The 24581-nt window shown below is 42.5% G+C and overlaps 1 protein-coding gene across 4 annotated transcripts in view; it reads right to left on the bottom strand.

Moving 5' to 3' along the window:
• Nucleotides 1–495: 495 nt before the first annotated feature.
• The window catches only part of LOC132901384 (uncharacterized), a 29965-nt gene continuing 5879 nt past the window's right edge, over nt 496–24581 (bottom strand). For 2 of the 4 annotated variants that reach the window (XM_060943731.1, XM_060943733.1), the window contains exons 3-10: nt 23896–23985; nt 12632–12688; nt 12266–12532; nt 11630–11656; nt 11328–11375; nt 11177–11239; nt 1488–1541; nt 496–926 (exon numbers count right to left, since the gene is read on the bottom strand). In XM_060943731.1, coding sequence (XP_060799714.1) covers nt 871–926; nt 1488–1541; nt 11177–11239; nt 11328–11375; nt 11630–11656; nt 12266–12532; nt 12632–12688; nt 23896–23985 — 662 coding nt within the window. In that variant the 3' untranslated portion in view covers nt 496–870. The remainder of the gene's footprint in view (nt 927–1487; nt 1542–11176; nt 11240–11327; nt 11376–11629; nt 11657–12265; nt 12533–12631; nt 12689–23895; nt 23986–24581) is intronic. The other 2 variants (XM_060943732.1, XM_060943734.1) reach the window with 2 other exon arrangements.

The raw sequence follows: 24581 nt of genomic DNA, 5'->3' as shown, positions 1-24581 counted from the left end.
GTCCCAATTACTGCATTCCTGACCCATCCAAACAAGCGTAGTTTTTGGTTTGTCAAATTATGTTTTAGTTAACTGAAAAAAATATTATTTTTTAAAACTAAGTTTAAAAACTAAAAAAAAAAATCAGTCCAGAAAAATGCACAAACTCAGTTATTTTGGAGTTATTAAAATAATTTCTCCAACAAAACAAGGTGATTCAGTATAATTGTATTTCAGTAAAAATCACTAAGTCGTAAGAGCTTTTCTTTGACTGTCTCCTGGTATCTTTTGTTGCAGCTTCTCCCTATCTTCCCACTGGCCTGGGTCTGTGTAACCTTGATTAGGTTAAATCTAATGGTTTTTGTGCAAAATTTGTTTTCTGCTAAACAAAATTACACATGATGAAAATTTTTTCACCTTTGATCATTTGAAGAACATCTCTCTCTCTCTCTCTAACAGACTTGCTTGCTGAAGGCAGATGTCCTCATAGATTTAATAACAAGCCTCAGAGAAAAGCTTTTTATACCTTTTATAAATTAATTCCGCATTAGTCAGAAACTCAACACATACATAGTCATCAGAATCAAAAGAAAGCGCTAAGGACTATTTATATATTAATTGAAATTACTTTTCTTACTTATTACAAGAAAAATATATCAAAAGTATATAACTGATGATGATTAAGTCTGATAACCGATGAAAGAAATCCCACTCATACATAACCTCAGACATCTTTACATAGTATAAACCAGAACCATGTAGCCATTTGGACTATTTTCTTACGTATTAATTCACAAATAACAATAATTAACAATAAAAAATAAAAATAATTAACAGAATATTACAATACTTTAACTTAAATAGGTATATTTTCAATGAGTTGGAAGATGACTATTTATTCTGTGCTGGAATTTGGCCATATAATGGATTTTTGAACTGATAATCTCCTGGAGAGAAATGAGAGAGGAGAGACAAATATAAATATTCTTGTGTAAAATTTTAAGTGTACATAGTGATTTTCCAAAAAATATCTAGTCAATGTGTCTTTTTCTGTGATATTTATGTTCTAAGAGTAAATAGTTCCCAGAAATAAAACATTTCATAATTATAATACTTTAAAAATGTGTAATTAAAAAAAGTGTTATTCACATGAACTGTTAATAGAGAAAAAAGGTACATTGAATATAACATCATTAATGGTATCTTCATTTATTTTAGATTTTAATGATGTAGCTCCCATTTCATAATTATTAAAGCAACAACTGTGGTAGTACGGGCTCATTTATGTAGGCCTAAATATTTGAATGTTTTGCTTAGTGTCACCATTGAAGTCCCTGTATATGGTGAAAACAAAAATGTTTTAGAACAAGTGCATTAATATAAACTGTCTGAGTCGTGTAGTTCTACAAAAAAAAAAAAAAAAACCGCACACCTTCTGACCAGTTGGACTCAAGAATTCAACAGCACTGTGGTATAAGGGTATAAACTCTTCAGTGATGTCAGTGTACCTTTTTTGTTTCTGTTCCCAGCACAGCCAGACTTGCGTATCTCTGACTGATTGGCTAGAACATAAAAAACAAGAGAGTTTTTACTGTTTGTGCATATATATGCATGCCAGTTAACATTGTAGAGTTTTGTGATGTAAAAAAAAATTAAGCTACGATAAGGACATAGTCAGATCCTTTTCCACTTTTACTGTGCTATATCAATCAATCCAGCCACTGGGGGTGTATAAGCGTACTCTTGGTGCCGGTCCCAAGCCTATATAAATGGAGAGGATTGCATCAGGAAAGGCATCCGGCTTAAAATTGTGCCAAATCTAACATGCAGATTGAAAAAAGAAATTCAAGTACCTGGGGTCAACTGTGCAGGAAAATGGGGGCTGCAATAGTGAGGTGAGAAAGCAGGCAGGGTGGAGCAGTTGGAGAAGAATTTCGGGAGTCATTTGTGATAGGAAAATCCCAGCAAAAGTGAAAGGTAAGATGTATAAGACAGTAGTGAAACCAGCTGTGATGTATGGATTGGAGACAGTAGAGTAGAGTGGGGTAATACGCCCCCGGCCTGTTTTACCCAAAATAACCACCAGATGGCGCAAAGTTACATTTCTATTGTTGCTATGGACTGGCTTGACAATGGGGATATACAAATATCCACTGTGGATCGCATATCAGCAATGCAGCGGAGAGAAATCAAATTTCATGGTAAGTGATATAATTTTCAGATATCAGTAAAACTGTATTTAGATAGCTGCTATTTCGTCAGATATCACAGCTGTGTATGTGGTATGAGTAGACAAGTCAGTACATTAAAAAAATACATTAGGTATAAAAAGTTGAATCACATTTTGAAAGTAAGACCCTTTTTTGTAAAAGTGTAGTCTGTGGGGTAAAACGCCCCCTTAATGGCGGGGTAAATGGCCCCCAGGGGGCATCATTTCCTTTTATCATAATTACTGTATTTCATACATTTCTGAATAGCAGATACATAGTTTTTAATAACATCTCACTTACCTGGTTGAGTAAAGCCAGTAATTTGAACTTAATATTAAAAATAATTGAAATAAAATAAAATTGAAATTAAAATGCGAAATATAATAAAATAATGCATCTATTCATTAATTCAGGGATATTTTCTTGTTTCTTTCACATTATAGGCTTAAGTAAACACTTTTGCTATCCAAACAGCTTTTTTTGAGTGAGGGGGCCTATTGCCCCACCTCAGGGGGCCTTTTACCCCACTGGGGGGGTAAAAGGCCCCCTTGGCACAATGTTTGTTTTTCTTTAAAAAAAAAAAAATTAAGTATTAACTTTAGGCAAACTTTAGGTGGCATTATTGTTCATGTCACTCACTGTTGTCAAAAACTATGATTAAAACTAAACACATGGTTCATTTCAACTTGGAGAAAAACTGAATTTTCCTTAAGGGGGGCTTTTTCCCCCACTCTACTCTACCCTTAACGAAGAGACAGGAGGTGGAGTTGAGGATGTTAAAGTGCATATCATGGGTAAATTCAGGAGCAAGATCAATGTAATTCTATTTTATATTAAACTTTGGTCAAATATCTGTCACATTTTGCATTTTGTGCAATTTTTTTACCTTGCAAAATACCAGAAAAATTCAGTTGAAATCAAGCCATTTGAGGTGAATTGGTCTGCCTCTGAAAAAACTTGACATTTGGATTTCCCGGCAAACATTGATTTTTGTAACGTCGTGTGCGGGACGTCTCCTTCTGAATCCTACATCAGCGCTGGTTTGTTTATGAGAAAATGACTTGGTGGTTTTCTGCAAATTTCTTCAATGTTATCACGTAATTATTAAAATGATTAACAGATGTATCGTAGGAGGGTGTAGCAACACCAATCATGATGGGATTAGTACTCATCATTTTCCAAAAGACCGGACAATGAGAGAGAAATGGGAGCGCTTGGTCTACACAGGCTGTGCACTGAAACCGTGCAAGCTCTCTCAGCCTGCTGGCGCTTCTGCAGGTAACATCACGAATCTGGCTCCAGACTCCCTTGGGATTTTTCCAAATGCGTTTTATTTTATTTTTTTCTGCTGTAGACAGATGGTCTTGTGCAAAATTACCCTTCTGGATGAGTGTGCAAAGGGACATACTTTCATATAAAAAAAACCCCGAAATTGGTCCAGGATATGCATTTTAAGGTTTGCGATGAGAGTGACAAGGTTGGACAGGATAAGGAACGAGCACATCAGAGGGACAGCACATGTGGAGAGCTTGGGAATTAAGCCAAGAGAGATGAGACTGAGATGGTATGGGCACATCCTGAGAAAAGATGCAAAGCATGTTGGAAGGAGAATGTTGAGGATGCAGCACACAAAAACGAGGAAGGCTAAAGAGGAGATGCATGGATGTGGTGAGAGAGGACATGAAAGTGGCAGGTGTGGTAGAGAAGGATGCGGAAGACAGGGAGCAACGGAGAGGAAATCAGGAGCAGCCAAAAGAAGAAGAAAAAAAACCTGTGCTGTATCAGTCAACAGAACTGAAGTTAAAAACAAATGCAAACATTTTAGGAGAAAAACAAAAAGTAGTGAATTGATACTAATTGAGCCAAAATAAAGATCGGTTGTTTCTGTAGGATATTTATGCCCCTGTGCTAATGACAGCTGTGGCTGGAGATATTGTATTATGTTTTCAGGTTGTCCATCCGTATGTACTTATGTACATTGCAGGCATTTAGCACGTGCTCTTATCCAGAGCGATGTACAACATACCCAGAGCAATCTACCATATGAGCAGTTGGGGGTTAGGTGCCTTGCTCAAGTGCACTTCAGTTCACTTCAACCATTCCTGCTGGTACAGAAAATCGAACCAGTGACCTTTTGGTCCCAAAGCTGCTTCTCTAACCATTAGGGCATGGCTTCCACATCATTTTGATGGTCAAGGTCATCGTGAACTCATACGTCCCATTCTCATGAATGTGATATCTCAAGAACACCTGGAGTGAATTTCTTCAAATTTGGTACAAACGTCCAATTGAACACAAAGATGAACTGATTAGATTTTGGTGGTCAAAGTTCAAACATTAAGGTCACTGTGACCTCATGTACATCCCATTCTCATGAACACAATATCTCAAGAAGACCTTGAGGGAATTCCTTCAAATTTGGTACAAATATTCAGTTAGACTTAAAGATGAACTGATTAGATTTTGGTGGTCAAAGGTCAATTTCACAGTGAGCTCATACGTCCCATTCTCATGAATGTGATAGCTCAGGAACTCCTTGAGGGAATTTCTTTGAATTTGGTAGAAACATACACTTATGCCATGTACACACGTAGCCGGGTATTTTTAAAACCGAACATTTTCCCCCCCTCCGTTTATAAAAATGTTTTATCCACACCACCTCGTCTTCGAAAAAAATCCCTTCCACACATAACCGAACATCTGCGTTTTCAATCACATTCATAAGCATTCCAAACCTGTAGATGGCATTATTTCCCCAAATCCTACCCCCTAATCACATCACCTGTGCTCTTGGAGCAGTAGTTGGGCTTCTAAAATTAAGGATGTAAATAGCACCTGCACAATAATTAATGCTTTCAAGGCACTACTCCGATCCATTACTCTTTAGCTAGCCGCACACTACGCCGATTTTCAGCGTACCGAGCCAACTGAAGTCGCAAGTCAGGCGTAAAGACTAGTTTTCGATGGTACCGACTCATCTCACAGCCGATTCGTAAAACTAATCGGGAGGCAGACTGATCGGCGAGAGTCGCTAGCAATAAATAGCCAATCATATCTTTCGCATATAACACGTGACATCATTAAACACAATTTCTAGCGCGAGAAATACGTGTTGGTAGCACCTAATGCAGGTATATACTGTAATTCCATAGACTGAAGCTTTATCCATAGACACAGTGGGCGGGAAAGCCACTCTGCTCAAGTTGTGTGGCTGAATTCCAAATCGCTTTAACTCCCCTATATAAGTGCACTATTTAAGGTTGGAAATAATAGCTCATGCAGCCTAGATAGTGCGCTACATATTCCATGTTGTGTCATTTGTAATTCAGCCTGTAGCATCTTCAAGTGTTGGATTTAACAGTAACTATATCCAATAGCCAATCACAAAGCTATTAAGTTGTCACGTGTCTCTTCAATCGCGACTGCACTCGTCAACAGTCGGGGGATATGTGCGTGCCCTGTCGGGAGTCGGCTCTGAAATGGGTCGGTTCGGTACCGCGTGGATCGCCGTGGTGTGCGGCTAGCTTAAGTCCATGCTTAATCTGGCTTCTGCAGTAAACAAAGGTCGCACGTTTGACGTCAGGGCAGATTTGTTGTCATTTTTTTGGCGCAGATTGTGACGTTCTAAAACGCAAAACTCCGGTTATCTCTGTCTACACGAAAAGGCATACACGGAGTTTTCAAAAATCTTCACTTTGCCCGGAGTTTTTTTTAAATATTCATTTTTGATGTGTTTTCATGTGGATGACAGGCCAAAACGTAGAAAAATATCTTCGATTTAGCAGATACCCGGCTACGTGTGGACGAGGTCTTAAACTCAAAGATAAACTGACTAGAGCTTGCTGGCCAAAGGTCAAGTTCACTTTGACCTCATGGTCTTGTGAGCACAATATATCAAGGGACACCTTGAGGAAATTTGAAACTGAACTGGCTCGTGTATAGATGAAAGTCTTCTGGATTTAAAATCCAGATATTTGACAAAACTCTTGAAAATCTCCGGTTTCCCCAATGGAGAAATTTATTTTAAGGATTTTTCACGTTCCTAGACGCGGCGTAATACTTCGCATCATCCTTGCATGGGCGCAGTCCTTAAATAGCCCAAACATAGTTCATTGATTAAAAACAGGTGTTCTTTGTCAACGGCGTGCGTGTCGGCGGGCGTGCCGGAGCTCGTTAGGCGCGCGCGCCCGAAGGCACGCCTTCAGGTGCACGAGCTAAGGCGCGCAGGACTGACACCGTTCTGCCCAAGTGCAACACAATCGCACTAGAAAGCATGGTCAAGCTGCCAGTGTAGCTGCAGTCTTTTTAGTTGCGAATTACAAGTATTTCCTCTTGTGTTAATAATTCGCCATGTCAAAACAAGCAAAACTTTCCTCCTTCTTTCGACGTGAAGAGAGGTAATCAATTTATTATATATTTTTTCCATCAAAGTTGCATTTTGTGGCTTCGAAGCTAAGTTTTAGTGCCGTTTCTAGAACACAACATCAAGAAAACGTGGAAGAAACAGCAATAATGGAAGAGCCGGTTTCTAAGCTACCTAAAACTAGAAATGGTAATTTATTTTTTGTTACATAATGTACTCCAGCTGCCAGTCAGTGTGTGACACACACACAAACACACCCCTGAAAAATTCTAGCTATGCCCCTGCTTTACATGAGAAATTTGGTATTCATTGGTGTGTTTAAATTTACAGACAATACGAACTAATGTAAACAATTGGCTTCAACTTGCATAAATATCTCTCATCTCATTATCTGTAGCTGCTTTATCCTGTTCTACAGGGTCGCAGGCAAGCTGGAGCCTATCCCAGCTGACTACGGGCGAAAGGCGGGGTACACCCTGGACAAGTCACCAGGTCATCACAGGGCTGACACATAGACACAGACAACATTCACACTCATATTCACACCTACGGTCAATTTAGAGTCACCAGTTAACCTAACCTGCATGTCTTTGGACTGTGGGGGAAACTGGAGCACCCGGAGGAAACCCACGCGGACACGGGGAGAACATGCAAACTCCGCACAGAAAGGCCCTCGCCGGCCACAAGGCTCGAACCCGGACCTTCTTGCTGTGAGGAGACAGCGCTAACCACTACACCACCGTGCCGCCCCGTCGCATAAATATGAATTGGAAATTTTTAGTTCACTTTAGCTTATGCAAATGCACAACTCTACTAAAAGATTGATAAACGAGGCTCAATGTCCCAACATTGAAACCTGAAAGCTTTAGAAACTCTAACAGACCTTTACTTTTTAACAATACTGTTTTGGGATTTTGCTGAGTTTACCTTCAACTGTCTGATTTTTTCAAACTGTGTAGCCAGGAAAGTCACCGCGTTTTCTAAATGCACTCCTGAAAATTACTCATTAACTAGGGGAATTAAATTTGATATTTTTGACATGTTAATCATTAATGCACATGAAAGAAAAAGGCTTAAAAGTTATAACTTGTTTTAGTGAAAATAAGTACTAAAATGCACTAGAATGCAGGGTTTTGCGTGTTATGTTATTAAAACATTGCCCCTCGACCCCCCATCTTAGTTTGACTTTCAAAAGTTCAGGATTTTTTTCTTTGCTCCACTTTCATCTCTACTTGTGGAGGCATACAACCTCAGAGCAGTAATTCTAGTCTTGACATCATCTTGGTTTTATCTGACTGCTGAAGCCAAGGTCTTCAAAGAGCTTACAAAGCATGGATGGGATCTCATTATTTAAAGGTAGAGGGGTACAAAATTTCCAAAACTGCCAAAAGACCTACAGCAACATTAAAGGAGTTGCAGGAATATATGGCAAGTACTGGTGATGCCCTACATGCGACAACAGTCTGTTATATTTACAGTAGGGTAGCTACTGGAAACCCATTCACACAGTAGGGTGGCTACTGGAAACCCTTTCTGAGGGCTTCTACCAAGGTAGAACTTTTGAGGTGTAATTGTAATTAAAATGACAGCTTACCACCCAATGAACATCATACCCATGATGAAGCATTTTGGTGGCAGCATCGTGCTACAGACCTGCTTCTTTTCAGCTGGGACTGGGGCTCTAGTCATGATAGAGGGAACCATGGATAACTACAAATACCAATCTGTGGTTGGTAGAAGAGAGCAACTGGACTTGCTTGAAAAGTCTTGAAGACATTTCGCCTCTCGTCCGAAAGGCATCCTCAGTTCTGTCTGTCTAATAGGGAGTATCAAGTATTTATCCTCTCATGGATCATAATAGAATCCGAATCAGAATGCTGATGGCTGCATTGAAGGTGGCTGATAGATGTCATAGACACCCACCTGTGTTCAGTGATGGTCGTTCCAGGTTGACAAAAATGAATGATCCTCTCTGGCTAAGATGTCTGCCAGTTTTCTGGAAGTCCTCTCATACTCCCGCACTAGTTGAAGGGAACTCATCCCAAAGTGCGTAGAAACATATCTGTGAAGATACTCAGTCGTCCAGGTACATAGTAATCTGTGGTTGGTAGAAGAGAGCAACCACATTTATCTCTTCTACCAACCACAGATTACTATGTACCTGGACGACTGAGTATCTTCACAGATATACAAATACCAATCTGTTCTCACACTAAATCTGCAGAATTTTGTTAGACAGATGAAGAAAAATTTCACCTTCCAGCACAATAATGACCCAAAGCACAAATGAAGCAAAAACAAATGGCTTCAGATGAAGAAGATGAACAACATTTTGGAATGGGCCAGTCAGAGCCCAAATCTAAATCCTACTGAAGACCCATGGAATGATTTGTAGAAGGGTATGTACGGCAGATCCCTTCATAATTTGATAGATCTGGAGCATTTTGCAAGGAACAGTGGAAATAAATTGCTAAACCAAGATGGAAGATTAACTGAAAAAACAAACAAAAAAACCCTAAATGCAGTATTACAGGCAAAAGGTATAGTTGTGGTCAGAAGTTTACATACAGTGACATGAATATCATCTTGGATATGAATGTCATGGCAGTATGTGGGCTTTCAGTAATTTCTTTGAACTGTGTTTTTTCTGTGGCAGAATGTACAGCATACAGCTTTAATTAAAAAACAAACACTATAATTTGGTGCACAAGTTTTAATTTTCTTTGGGTTTTCTGAAATCAATACAGGGTCAAAAATGTACATACACTCAGATTATTAATTCAGAGATGCTGAAACTTCCAAAATGTCTCTTATCTTGCCAAGGCTGAGGTCTCTTAACTTCCTGTTAGTGATCATGATTGACTACAGCTGGTAGCTTCTCCGTGCCTTCATAAAAAGGGTTTGTTTACAGCACTCATTGGATGACACAGTAAAATGGGAAAGTCCAAGGAGCTCAGTGCAGATCTGAGAAAGAGGATCACAGATGTACACCACTCCGGAATGTCTTTTGCAGCCATTCCTAAACAACTGCAAATTCCAATATCTGTTCAAACTAATGTATCCAAGTTATTGTGAGGTGTAGTCACTTTGCCAAGCCACTTTGCTTCAAGAAAACCCAAACTGTCACCCTCAGCTGAAAGGATGGTCAGGAACAACCTGGGAACCACCATGGTACAGCCCTGCCATCATCTGGAAGCTGATGGATCACTGTCTACAGTTCAGATCACCATGGACTAAAAGGCTGCTATCCAAGAAATAACCCCTGTTCTAAAATTGACAAAAGTTTGAAGCTGACCACACAGACAAAGAGAAAGCCTTCTGGAGGATAGCTGTACAGTCCAGTGAGATAAAGATTGAGTTGTTTGGCCACAATGACCACCATGTACAAAGGAACACTGTACCAGCTGGTGGTGGTAGGATCATCATGCTCTGGGGCTGTTTTGCTGCCAGTGGAACTGGTTCATTGCACAAAGTGGATGGAATAATGAAGGAGGACTACCTCAGAATTCTTCAGCATAAACCATCAGAAATGTGAACACGACTTGAGACTTGGGAGTTACAACAGGACAATGAACCCAAACACGCATCAGAGCTGGTTGTGGAGGATAAAGCAGGCTTAAAACAGGTTCTGACTTAAACCCTATTGAAAATATATGGACCGTGCTTATAAGTCGAGTCCATGCCAAGAAAAAAAAATTTAACTCTACCAATTCTATCATGAGTTGTGAAATATCTACCCAGAATTCTGCCAAATGCTTGCTTGTTCATGATAAACAACAATGTTTTGTCAAAGTGAATCTTGCGAAGAGACATTTTACCAAAATATTAGGTGTGCTGTATGTGTATTTTTGACCCTAAATGTATAATTTTGACCCTGTGTTGATTTCAGAAAACCCAAAGAAAATTAAAACTTGTGCACCAAATTCTAAGGGTTTTTTTTAATTAAAGATGTATGCCGTAGGGCGGCACGGTGGTGTAGTCGCCTCACAGCAAGAAGGTCCTGGGTTCGAGCCCCGGGGCCGGCGAGGGCCTTTCTGTGTGGAGTTTGCATGTTCTCCCCGTGTCCGCGTGGGTTTCCTCCGGGTGCTCCGGTTTCCCCCACAGTCCAAAGACATGCAGGTTAGGTTAACTGGTGACTCTAAATTGACCGTAGGTGTGAATGTGAGTGTGAATGGTTGTCTGTGTCTATGTGTCAGCCCTGTGATGACCTGGCGACTTGTCCAGGGTGTACCCCGCCTTTCGCCCGTAGTCAGCTGGGGTAGGCTCCAGCTTGCCTGCGACCCTGTAGAAGGATAAAGCGGCTAGAGATAATGAGATGAGATGTATGCTGTACATTCTGTTCTGAAAAAAAAAACAGTTCAAAGAAATTACTGAAAGCCCGAATATTACCATGACATTCATGTCACTGTATGTAAACTAATGACCACAACTGTATATTAAAGTATTATTACATACTTATGCAATCAGGGTAACATACATTTTTTTTCTTTTCCTTCTTCACAATGAAGGTGGAAAAAGATTGGACTAAATTGATCCTAGTTTCTTTTTTTCCATCACAAAAATTTTATATTGTAAAAGAGGTGTGTAGAATTGTTCAAGATTCAATAATTTATTGCTAACATACCATAGTATAGTCCTTCTGAATTTTGCTGCTGATTTGGCTTTCTTTTGAATGCTGCTGCTGCTGATGATGATGATGATGAGTTTCAGTCACCTTGTTTGGTAATTTTAGAGGCAATGAATGATGAATATGCTGATAGCAAACAATTAATTACCTTCTGTGGGGAATTTTGACTTTTGATTGGGATCATGCTCATCATTTTCTTCAAAAGAGAAAAAAATCATAATTAAAAAAAAAAGCCCTCACATAATAGATTACAGCAGGTAGTAGGTGGGCAAGAACAGATAAATACAACAAATGTCTAGTGATTAATATTTCAGGTCAACATCAAATACATTTTAAATACAATTTAGAGGTGTACTGTAGTGAGTTGTACTGAGTATATATTTTTTAAATTGTACTGTATTTCTTTGAAAATAATTACTTAAATGGGCAGAAAAAAGGGGAAATGCATACCATAGATACTTTTGTTGTCATGGTGACCTGGAAAAAAAAGATGAACAAATTAGTGTAATAAAACACTTAAAACCAATTTAAAATAAATACTGAATTGACTGTCACCAATAATTAATTATGAATTATTTCTTTATGTTTTTCATTTGCACATTTATTGACTGATTTATTTTGAATTATCAGTTGATTGATCAAATAATTAATTCAATATTTAATGGCTCAAATTGGTCTTAATAAGGTTTTCCACCTAAAATACATTCATTGACCTGAAATTCATTTGAATGTTCAAATTTAACTGGTTACCACAATATGACCTGATAGGCAATGCAGAACAATGCTTTTTGCTAGTAACTTGCTTGTCAGCTAGATATGTTACTTAGCATACTTCTTCATACAACAGCCTATCCTATTCCTCATTCATAGCTGTGTTTTTATTTAAGCAAACAAGTGTTAAAATGTGATTAGCACATTGCATGTGTTAATACGAATGTGTTAACACATGACATAATAATAATATGGATGTTGTTTTGTATGTAATCCCCATAAAGGTTTCTGTCTGACAATGCTTCTGAATAAAAGGAAGTGCAATAAAAATGTGATCACTTGTAATATAATATTTGTGATAAAACATTCCATTACCTTGCATCTCTCTCTCCATATGGTGTTCAGCAGGGAACTCACTGTCTGTATTGTCATACTGATCATGAGAATTTATTCTCTCAGTGTTTACATAATCCTCGTCCTGCTCCTCACTTATTGGCTCTTCATACTGGCCATCATGCTCTTCTTCCAGTGTGTTCTCATAATCCACCTCATGTGAATCACTCTCTATGTCTTCATACTCACCATCACACTCATCAACCTTGGTGCTCTCAACACGCTCTCTATGTTCTGCCTCCCTTTGTTCTTATAATGTACGGTACAATCATCAAAAAGGTCATGAAGTCAAAGGTCATCAACTTGCTTTCATAAAGACATGGTTGGATGACAACAAATTGTACTCACCTTGGTTGTGTCCTGAGTTGATGTAATAAGAATCAGATGACCTTTTTAGACAATTTTCTGGTAATACAGAGAAAACATTGCTACAAGCGTATTTTCCAGATAAATTACAGAATGCAAAAATGGTATTGTACATTTTACTTTGTACATGGCAAATTGTATTGTAAGGGTATTGTATCTACAATTATGTGCTACTAGCAACAAAGTTGCCATTAAAGTGCTTTAAATTCACAGTAACAAACATTTACAGTAAAGTACTGTAATATCTTTACAGATAATTTGTGTTACTTTTAAACAATATATTACTGTTTTTTCCAGTAATATACTGTATATTTTCCATATAATCCTTATTAATATAATTACAGTATGAAATAAAAACAATCCATTTGTTCACGGCTTTAAACTGAGGTAGAATACAATTGAGCTTAAGGATCTTGCTCAAGGCAGCAGTGTAATTGAACATGCAATCTTCTGGGGTGGGTTTTCCAAAAGCCTCTTCAGGCTAAGAGCATCTTTAATTACCTCTTAAGATCCATCGTCAAGCCTGGTTTTCCCAAGCAATGTCGTAGCCAAAGTAGTCCTTTAGTTCGCTCTTAACTTATGACCTGGATCACTTTTTTACAACAAAGTGTGTCTCCTCACAACCAAATACACAATGTTCATGCGCGTCCGAGGGATTCTCACAGTCAATGGGTGGAAACTGGTATTGAATCTGCTGCCAGTGTTCAATTATTTTTCTTGTACATTGTAAGTACATTGAGTTAGTTATTAAATAAATATGCACAAAACATTCTAAATGTATTTCAATATGTTAGTGAATTATGTATGAATATCATAATGTCACATTGATATTGCCATGTATTATTAAATTTAACTCCATTAGGCAAGCGATTTATCTAATTTAGTGTCCTAAATGAGACAAATGTCAGCTGTGAACATTTAGGTTCTGATCCGATCCTTTACTCCATTCCATGGTTTTCCCCTGAGTCTTCTCCACACTGTGGCCAGCACACCGGTCTCTCATCAGCTCATCCACGGCTCTATATTATACGGCTCGGATGTTCATTTCGGGCGGGATTGTCTTCGCCTCAGGATATAGTTTTTGTCTTTCCCCCCTGTTTTTGTATTCAATTATTTTGTTACTTTGCTGTGCGCTGTGGAGTAACTTTGCTCTTTCTGTGAATTATTTGGATGACTTTACCTCTTATTTTGGGACTTTGAGCATGTTTCTTCTGATGCAGTTTCACTTTGAACTTTGTTTTTGAACTGAGAGCTCTTTTCCCATTGCGGGGCTGTGTTTTCTGGACTTTATCATGTTTTTCCACACTCACTGCTGATCACTAATCTCTGTTTTTCCCTAATTACCCATTCCTGTATTTCTCCCGTGGGCTGCTCCTCTCCTCCACTCCTTCACTTTTTGGATTAAAGACCTGCCTTCTCTCCAAGTGCACGTGAGTCTGCTTTTGGGTCGAGTCTACTCCTATTGCCTTTTGGCCATGACAGAACATTCCCGCCAGAGGAATGGACCCAGCAGACTTTGAAACAGTAAGATCAGCTTTGACCAAATAAGTCTCTATTCTGGGTTATCACCAGCAGGAGATTGCGGCTGTCCATCAGAGCTTGACGACCATCACAGATACGTTACAGACATTCTCCTCTCAGATGGAAAGCCTTCAGAATGCCATCTCCAGTCAACCAGCACCTGCGCCCATCAGCTCACCCATTGTTCCAACAGCCGTTCCAGCTCCACAACCCCTCCAAGAGCCACATCTGCCTGCTCTGCAGCCTTACGATGGGGAACCTGGGACCTGCTGCTCATTCCTATCCCAGTGCTCCTTGTCGATGGAACTCCAGGCCTTCGCTTTCCCAACCAAGAGCTCTCAAATTGCTTATGTCATCACATTTCTGACTGGAAGGGCTCGGGAGTGGGGAACAGCAGTCTGGGATGCTGGGGCCCCTTGCTGTTTGAGTTACAAGGAATTCTCTGAGGAGATGCAAAAGGTTTTTGACCAGTCTCCCAAGGGCAAGGAGGCAACTAGGTGACTAATGGGGCTCAAGCAAGGCAGCCGGCCTTGCTTGTATGACTGTGTTATTGAGTTTCGTACCTGGGCTGCAGCTGTAAACTGGAATTCCAGTGCCTTGTACGATGCATTTTTTTCATAGACTAAACAACTCTGTATTGGAAGAGATCATCCCTCATGACCTCCCCGAGACTTAGATAGCCTTGTGGACCTAGCTGGTCAGGAAGCTATGATGGCCCGAGAAGGAACCTCAGGTTTGAACTTAAGGATATTGCTTCCTCTGAACTGGAGCCCATACAGCTAGGCATCTAGGTAGAACCTGAATCACCCCTGAGGAGAGAAGGTGCCGCCATGAGACCAGGTCCTGCTTCTACTGTGGCAAACCTGGACATTTCGTCTCTCATTACCCGTTAAAAGGGCCTGCCCACCAGTAGCAGCATTGGATACGGGTGGGTGTACTGATGCAGTCTTCCTCTGCCAAGAGGCCAGTGCTTCCTGCAAAGATCTTCTTTCAGAACAGGTGTTACCTGGTGCTCATTGACTCTGGGGCAGATGAAAGCTTCATTAGAACCTCCTTCACAGAAGAGCTTGGGGTCAACCTATGGAAGTTAGGCTACTCTCTAACCACCAGGGCACTCAATGGCACTGAAGTCAGTCTTGTCTCCCATATTACAGAGCCTCTCACGCTTAAGATCTCGGGGAATCACATGGAGTCTATCTCTTTCTTCACCATGAATAACTCTCATGAGTCTATTGTTCTTAGTCTTCCTTGGTTGCACCTGCATAATCCCCACCAGAATTGGAGTAATGGTACAGTCCTCTCTTGGAACACCCACTGCTTGGCCACCTGTCTGTTCTCTGCCAAGATTCCCCTCACCTCCCAAGTCTCCAGCCCTGACGAGTCCATCGACCTTTCCAGTGTCCCTGTGGAATACCGGTTACTGAACATCTGACCTTACTCAGACGTTCAGTAACTGGTATTCCTCAGGGTCATTGGAAAGGTTGATGGATACCAGTTAATGAACATCTGACCTTAGTCAAATGTTCAGTAAGGCCCAGGCTACCTCTTTCTCTCCTCCTTAACCTTACGATTGCGGTATTGATCTGCTTCCTGGTACCACTTCCCCTAGGGGTCGCACTTATTCCCTCTCTTCCTCTGAGAAAAAGGCCATGGACAAGTATATATCAGAGTCTCTTGCAGCTGGCGTCATTCATCCCTCATCATCTCTGGCAGGAGCTGGTTTCTTTTTTGTGGTTAAGAAGGGCAAGTTTCTCAGGCTGTGTGTCAATTATCGAGGCTTAAATGAGATTACCTTTAAGAACCACTTCTTCTCATGTCCATGCCCTTTGAGCTGCTACAGGGGGCCCAATTTTTCTCCAAGCTGGATCTCTGCAATGCCTATCACCTGGTACGCATTAGGGAGGGGGACGAGTGGAAGACGGTCTTCAACATGTCCACTAGGCACTATGAATACTTGGTCTTACTTTTTGGCCTCACTAACATGCCAGACATCTTACAAGATTTCATCAACCAGTTTGTCTTCGTATACCTCGATGACATCTTGATTGAAAATGCTCCCATGCTCAAAACTCACCAGTCCCACGTCAGACAGGTTCTGCAGCAGCTACTAGAAAATCAACTTGATGCTAAAGCTGAGAAATGTGAGGAAGCACACAATCTCATTTCTGGGTTTCATCATCTCTCCAGGTAAGGTCCAAGTGAAAGTCAGGTGAGAACTGCATCTAATGTTCTGTTTGTGCCCAATGGTGTATGTTCCCAGGTATGGTCCCACATCACTGTGGATTTCGTTACCAGTCTCCCCAGTTCCAAGGGTAACACCTGTCTCCTAACTATTGTTGGTTGTTTCTCTAAAGTGGCTCATTTTGTCCCTCTCCCCAATCTGCCATCTACTAAAGAGACTGCTGAGATCCTTATTAACCATGTTTTCAGGATCCACAGCCTGCCACTGGACATCGTGTCTGACTGAGGTCCTCAGTTTTCTGGAAAGAGTTCTGTAAACTAATTGGAGCCACCCCTAGCCTTTCCTTGGGTTACCATCCTCAGACTAATGGTCAGACTGAGCGCATCAACTAGAGCCAAGAGATTGCCTTACAATGCTTGACCTCGGATGATGCATCCTCCTGGAGCCAGGCCCTGCCTTGGATTGAATATGCACACAATAGCTCTCCCATCATCCTCAACACTGGAATGGGGACAATCCAGTAGTCTTGAGTAACAGCCACTGCTCTTTCCTGAGCAAGAGGAGGAAGCATCTGTCCCTTCAGCCCAGGCCTTCATCTGATGTTGTCACAGGGGGTGAGCACGGGCCAGGTGTCATCTACTACACTCCGGCCATTCATATAAGAGAAAGGTGGACAGATGCCGCACACCAGCCCCAGTCTACCATCTTGGATAGAGGGTTATGTTATCCACTGCCAACCTTCCCCTTCAAACCCTCTCCCATAAGCTGACACCCAGGTTTGTTGGTCCTTTTCCCATTTCCAAAGTTATCAACCCCACTACTGTCAGGCTGAGGTTACCTATGTCTATGCATCGTGTTCACCCTTCCTTCCATGTCTCTCAATTAAGACCCCTGGTCTCCAGCTCCTTCTCCCCTCCCTCCAAGCCCCCTCCCCCCCAGGTGATGGAGGTGAGGCCTACATCATCAAGAAGTTACTAAAGGCCTGTTGGTGAGGTTGGGGGTTGCAGTACCTGGTTAATTGGAAGGGATATGGCCTAGAGGAGAGGTGTTGGGTCCCAGCACGCTTCATCTTGGACCCTTCACTCATCAGAGACTTCCACTGCAAGAACCCAGGAGCCCCGTCTGAGACGCCTGGAGGTGTCTGTAGGAGCCAGCCGGGAACATCTAGGTCCTGATCTGATCCTTTACTCCATTCCCTGGTTTTCCCCCTGAGCCTTCCCCGTGCTGCGGCCAGCACACCTGCCTCTCATCAGCTCATCCAAGGCTCTATGTTATACCGCTTAGATATTCATTTGGCATGGGATTATCTTCACCTCAGCATATGGTTTTTGCCTTTCCCCCCATTTTTGTATTTGATTATTTCGTTACTTTGCTGCACGCTGTGGAGTAACTTTGCTCTTTCTGTGGATTATTTGGATGACTTAACCTCTTATTTTGGGACTATGAGTGCATTTCTTCTGAAACGGTTTCACTTTGAACTTTGCTTTTGAACTGAGAGCTCTTTTCCTGCTGTGGGGATGTGTTTTCTGGATTCTATTATGTTTTTCCACATTCAATGACAGCTGATCACTAATGTTTTTTTCCCTAATTACATGTTCCTGTATTTCTCCTGTTGGCTGCTCCTCCGCAACACTCCTCCACTTTTCCAATTAAAGACCTGCTGCCTTCTCTCCAAGTGCACGTGAGTCTGCTTTTGGGTTGAGTCTACACCTATTGCCTTTTGGCCTGTGTGTGTGTGTGTGAGAGAGAGAGAGAGAGAGAGAGAGAGAGAGATTTTGATCTGTGTGTACCAAAGGATGTTTAAAGCATGATCTCGGAATGTAGAGCTCTGCCACCGAAGAGATTCTGCCTCACAGATATCCGGGAGATTCTACCTCAAACAGTCACTAATGCATGTGTGGCAATGGGGGCGTGGCCAAGTGGCAATTTGTGAATGGAGAGCAGGGTCGGGGAAGGTATGTGGCTAAGTCATTACACCTGGTGTCCATTAATGTGTGTGGGTGTGTTTGTTTGTTTGTCGCAGGAATTGAGCATAAAAGGAGGGGGAGAGCAGAGAAGAGGAGCTCCCTGACCCCAACACGTGTGTGACTGAATGAATGCAGTAAGCTGAAAAGCCGAAATAAGGAAAATAAAGAGCGTGTATGTGAACATCAACTCTCGCCTGCTGTGCTTCTGTGCTCCACCCACATCAGAACTGTTACAGTGGTGCCGAAACCCGGGATGCACAGAAGGGAACCACCCCATGGAGTCCTCCCCATTTGAAGAGCTCATCCTTGCCCTCACTACTGCCCAGCAGAACCAGCATCAAGCGCTGATTGCCCTCTGAAAGGAACAAGAGCAACGCTTCGATGTCTTGATGCTGGCCCAGCAGGCATTCTGGCATCTGCTCGTGTCAGCAAGGGTGTCAACCATCACCACAGCCGGCAACCTCATGAAGATGGGCCTGCAGGACGATCCGGAAGCGTTCCTCACCCTCTGCGAACAAGCAGCCGAGGCATGGGGGTGGCCACTGGAGCAGCATGTGGCGCGCCTCCTCCCGCTCCTGACCTGGCAAGGTGCAGCTCGCAGCGCAGCAGCTCCCTGCTGACAGCTGACTGGTGTATGCTGACCTGAAGAAAGCCATCCTGCAGCGGGTTGGCCATTCCCCGGAACAACATCGCCAGTGCTTCTGGATGTTGGCATTGGAAGAGGTTGGCCGGCCGTTTTGCATTCGGCCAGCAACTCCGGGATGCCTGCCGGTGGTGGCTGAGGGCGGAAGATCGCAATTCTGATGAGATCATCGATCTGGTGGCACTGGAACAGTTCATCTCTCGACTTCTGGAAGGAACAGTGGAATGGGAACAGTGGAATGGGTCCAGTGTCATCACCCAGTGTCGCTAGAATGAGCCATCTAGCTGGTGGAGGACCATCTGGAGGCGGCTCCAACGGAAGGCAGATGAGGTGTCTCTCCTCGCTTCTCCTCTCACTCTCTCTTCGCCCCCGTCTCTCTTTCCCCTCCCCACCCTGTTCCCCTACCATAGAGGCGGCGGCCGGCTCCTCCCCAGCTGGCCCGTCACACCTGTGGTGTCCTCCCATCTCCCTCTTCCGTGTCTGTGTTGCCTCCTCCTCAGGTGAGTCACTCCCATAACACCAGTGCAGAGGGAAAGCCTGGGCCAATGTGCTGGTGCGGCGGGGAGTCAGAGCATCTCCAGGGAGGTGGGAGCTGTGATCCGAATCCCCGATGCGCCAGAGACCACCCCCGATCAGGCTGGAATGTATCGCATACCAGTAAGTGTTCAAGGGGATACATATCATGTGTTGGTGGATTCTGGTTGTAACCAGACCTCAATTCACCAACGCCTGGTGCAAGGTGAGGCATTGGGGAGAACACAAGCGATGAAGGTGTTGTGTGCACAGGGATGTTCACATTTACCCTCTAGTGTCCGTCCATATTCTATTCCGGGGCCAAATGCATAGAATTAAGGCAGCAGTTAACCCTCGTCTCTCTAATTTTAGGAACTGATTGGCCAGGGTTTAAAGAATTAATGGAACACATAATGAGAGGTGGGTCCTGCATAAATACATCACGGGAAGCTCCCGGTGTGGCATTGACTGGGGAAGCTGTCACAGAGCCGTCTATGTCAGCACCGTGTCAGAGTGATGCAAGGAGTGAGGAGCACCCTGCCCCTCCTCCCTCTCTCTGGGATTCCTTTGGGGATTTCCTGTTAGAGCAGTCATGAGACGAGACTCTGTGGCATGCATTTGACCAAGTGAGAGTAATCGATGGTCAAACTCTCCAGCCAAATGCGATGCCAGCCTTCCCTTATTTCGCTATTATTAAGGATAGGTTGTACTGACACAGGACACTCAAACTGGAGAACAGATAACTCAATTGTTGATCCCAAAGAGCCGTAGGGAACTCATATTCCATGCGGCTCACTTTAATGCCATGGCTGGACACTTGGGGCAACATAAAACACGAGCCCGAACAATGGCCTAGTTCTATTGGCCAGGGATTCATGGGGACATCCGTCAGTGGTGTGCGGCGTGCCGTGAATGCCAATTAGTAAATCCCGTGGCCACTCCAAAAGCGCCGTTGCGCCCTCTTCCTCTAATCAAGACCCCATTTGAGCGAATTGGTATGGATCGTGTCGGGCCATCAGATCGGTCAGCACGGGGATATTGCTTTATTTTAGTTCTAGTGGACTATGCAATGCGATATCCGGAAGCAGTGCCGCTCCACAATATCTCAGCACGCAGTATTGTGGAAGCGCTCTTCCGCTTTATCTCCCGGGTCGGGATTTCGAAAGAAATCCTGACAGACCAAGGCAATTTGTTTGTCATGTACACTACGCAAGCTGTATGGGTTACTGGGGATTAAGTCTATCTGCACCAGTGTCTATCACCCACAAACGGATGGCTTAGTGGAGCGATTTAACCAAACACGCAAGAACATAATTCCGAAATTTGTAAGTGAGGACGCATGTAATTGGGATAAGTGGCTCAAGCCCCTGTTATTTGCAGTACGAGAGGTCCCGCAGGCCTCCACGGGGTTTTCGCCATTCGAATTATTATACGGGCGTAAGCCATATGGCATTTTGGATGCGCTACGAGAAATTTGGGAAGAGGGACCTTCGCCTAGCAAGAATGAAATTCAGTACGTTCTTGACCTGCAAGCAAAACTACGCACACACACACACTTAACCCAGGAGAATTTGTGGCAGGCACAAGAACCTCAAAGCCGGCTGTACCGTATGACAGGGGCACGCACCTTAGAGAGTTCACACCGGGAGACAAAGTGCTCATATTATTGCCTACATTGAGCTCTAAATTAATCAAGTGGCAAGGGCCCTTCGACGTCACACGGCGAGTCATGGACATTGACTGAGGTGTGGCGAGTGGATAGGATTGGGGCAATGCAAATCTACCACCTCAACCTTTTAAAAAGCTGGAATGATTGGGTCCCCGTGGAGTTGGCATCGGTAGTTCCAGACAAGGCGGCGCTGGGGCCAGAGGTAAAAAAGGTAACATCTCAAACCCCTCTGGTCCCCTGTGGAGACCACCTCTCACCAGCCTAACTCATGGAGGTAGCCAAGCTGCAGGAGGAATTTTCCGATGTGTTCTCGCCCCTACCCAGCCGCACCCACCTCATAGAACACCACATTGAGACGCCCCCGGGGGTGGTGGTAGTGCGTAGCCGCCCTTACCGCCTACCCAAACACAAAAAAAAGTGGTCTGGAATGAACTCAAGGCCATGCTCGAGATGGGCATAATTGAGGAGTCCCACAATGACTGGATCAGCCCAGTGGTCCTGGTTCCCAAGACTGACGGGTCAGTTCAGTTCTGTGTGGACTATAGAAAGGTTAACGCGGTGTCTAAATTTGACGCATACCCAATGCCTCGCATTGACGAGTTGCTCGATCGGTTAGGCATGGCTCACTTTTATTCGACACTGGATCTAATAAAGGGATATTGGCAGATCCCCTTTACTCCTCTATCCTGAGGGAAAACGGCCTTTTTCACACCGTTTGGATTACACCAATTTGTCAAGCTCCCTTTTGGGTTATTTGGGGTGCCCGCTACGTTCCAGTGGCTCATGGACAGGGTCCTCTGCCCTCACGCTGCCTATGCAGCTGCATATCTCAATGATATAATAATCTACAGCCATGATTGGCCACGGCACCTAGAACATCTGAAGGCCGTTCTAAAGTTGCTGAGGCAGGCGGGCCTCACAGCTAACCCCAAAAAGTGTGCAATTGGGTAGGTGGAAGTACGGTATCTGGGGTTCCACTTGGGTCATGGGCAGGTGCATCCCCAAGTTGACAAGACTGCAGCGATTGCAGCCGGCCCGAGTCCCAAGACCAAAAAGGGGGTGAGACAGTTCCTGGGGCTGGCTGGCTATTATCATAGGTTTATACCTAATTATTCGGACATCACCAGCCCTTTATCCGATCTCACTAAAAAGGGGGCTCCAGTGGACAGAGCAGTGCCAACAGGCATTCTCTAAGGTGCACTGTATGGGGGGCCACTCCCCTGACTTCTTTCTCCCCTTTATTTTACAGACTGATGCATTGGACAGAGGGCTGGGGACCATTTTGTTTTGAGTTGTGCCAAGGGGGCCTTTTACCCCCCAGTGGGGTAAAAGGCCCCCTGAGGTGGGGCAATAGGCCCCCTCACTCAAAAAAAGCTGTTTGGATAGCAAAAGTGTTTACTTAAGCCTATAATGTGAAAGAAACAAGAAAATATCCCTGAATTAATGAATAGATGCATTATTTTATTATATTTCGCATTTTAATTTCAAATTTTTTTAAAATTTCAATTATTTTTAATATTAAGTTCAAATTACTTGCTTTACTCAACCAGGTAAGCGAGATGTTATTAAAAACTATGTATCTGCTATTCAGAAATGTATGAAATACAGTAATTATGATAAAAGGAAACGATGCCCCCTGGGGGCCATTTACCCTGCCATTAAGGGGGCATTTTACCCCACAGAATACACTTTTACAAAAAAGGGCCTTACTTTCAAAATGTGATTCAACTTTTTATACCTAATGTATTTTTTTAACGTACTGACTTGTCTACTCATACCACATACACAGCTGTGATATCTGACGAAATAGCAGCTATCTAAATTCAGTTTTACTGATATCTGAAAATTATATCACTTACCATAAAATTTGATTTCTCTCCGCTGCGTTGCTGATATGCAATCCACAGTGGATATTTGTATATCCCCATTGTCAAGCCAGTCCATAGCAACAATAGAAATGTAACTTTGCACCATCTGGTGGTTATTTTGGGTAAAACAGGCAGGGGGTGTATTACCCCACAGGGGCGTATTACCCCACTCCACTCTACTGCTGACGTTTTCCAGCCCAAAATATGTTCAAAACCCGCCAAAGTGCACTTAAAACCGCCCAATCTGGCAACACTGCGCACATGCTGCTTCTCTTGAATGTATACGCGGAAGTAAGGCAGAAGGTAGTTTGTCGACGTCACCTCAAGACAACGCCAACGATTGGTCAAATTTGTGGGAAAGTTGCGGTGATTGGATATAATTGCAACACCGCCCTGAATTCGCGGGGATTGGTTGAATTTGGGTTGAAGTTGCAAATCACAACATCGCGAAATCCTGGAGGGTCTGGTAAAGGGCAACATTATCGGGAAATCAATCCCTGATCTGTTACTCAAAAGCCTTAACCACCTTACCACCACACGTAGCTCAACTTGCTTGCACTGACTCAAGCACTGTTACCACTGAACTCAAGATGAACACAAGGATTATTTTAACATTCTCGCCCCTGTCAAAAACATTCAATATCCCATTATGCATTGTTTTTATTTATTTATTTATTTATTTATTTATTTTTTACTGTAAACCAATGCACTTCTCTACTTGCCAAATTGTTTATAGTACAATCCTGTTTTTTAACTGTAAAATTAATACTGTAACAATATTTTTTTGCAATGTACAAAACATAAACCCCAATGACAAGTTTATGGGAACTATATGGGAACATTCGTATATGAAACAAGCAAATAGAAATGTGAAAATGCTCACCTCTGAATTTATAGATAAGACTAAATACAATCAGAAGCAGAATAAATATTCCAATTCCACCAGCAACATAGTACCATGGGAAATTCAAACCTGCAACCACATAATGACCATAATAATGACATAGTAAATTCACTGGAGCATTGCTATATTTGCAATATGTAGCTTGATGCAGGGGTTTAATTAGGATTTAGAAAGATGCTGAGCCCTTTTTTAAATTGGGTGGAGGGGTGGCCAGTATAAATGGGCTACATCTTTGAATAATTAAAAAATATCAATTTTTATTTTGGCATCCATGAGAAATACATGTGCAATACAGCCTTGAAGGTACTGAATATGAATGACGTGAATTATTTACTCTATTATACTTTTTCCCTAAAATGGATTTTGAGGAGAAATTAAAATATAGTCGAAGCACACATGGTCCAAAGTACTAACCCCATTTCCAGAAAAGTTGGGATATTTTCCAAAATCCCATAAAAACAAAAATCTGTTATTTGTTAATTCACGTGAACCTTTACTTCACTGACAAAAGTACAAAGAAAAGATTTTCAACCAACACTTATTTGTATTTTGTAAACATAAAGTTAGAATTTGATGCCTGCAACACACTAAAAAAAAGTTGGGACAGAGGCAGGCAAAATAAGACAAAAGTTTATAGGCTATTCAAGTAACACCATTTTAGAAGA

Source organism: Neoarius graeffei, chromosome 17 (genome assembly GCF_027579695.1).
Source record: "Neoarius graeffei isolate fNeoGra1 chromosome 17, fNeoGra1.pri, whole genome shotgun sequence".
In the NCBI taxonomy this organism is placed as follows: domain Eukaryota; kingdom Metazoa; phylum Chordata; class Actinopteri; order Siluriformes; family Ariidae; genus Neoarius; species Neoarius graeffei.
Note: the sequence above shows the minus strand (reverse complement) of the source record. Positions and strands in the feature narration are given on the sequence as shown.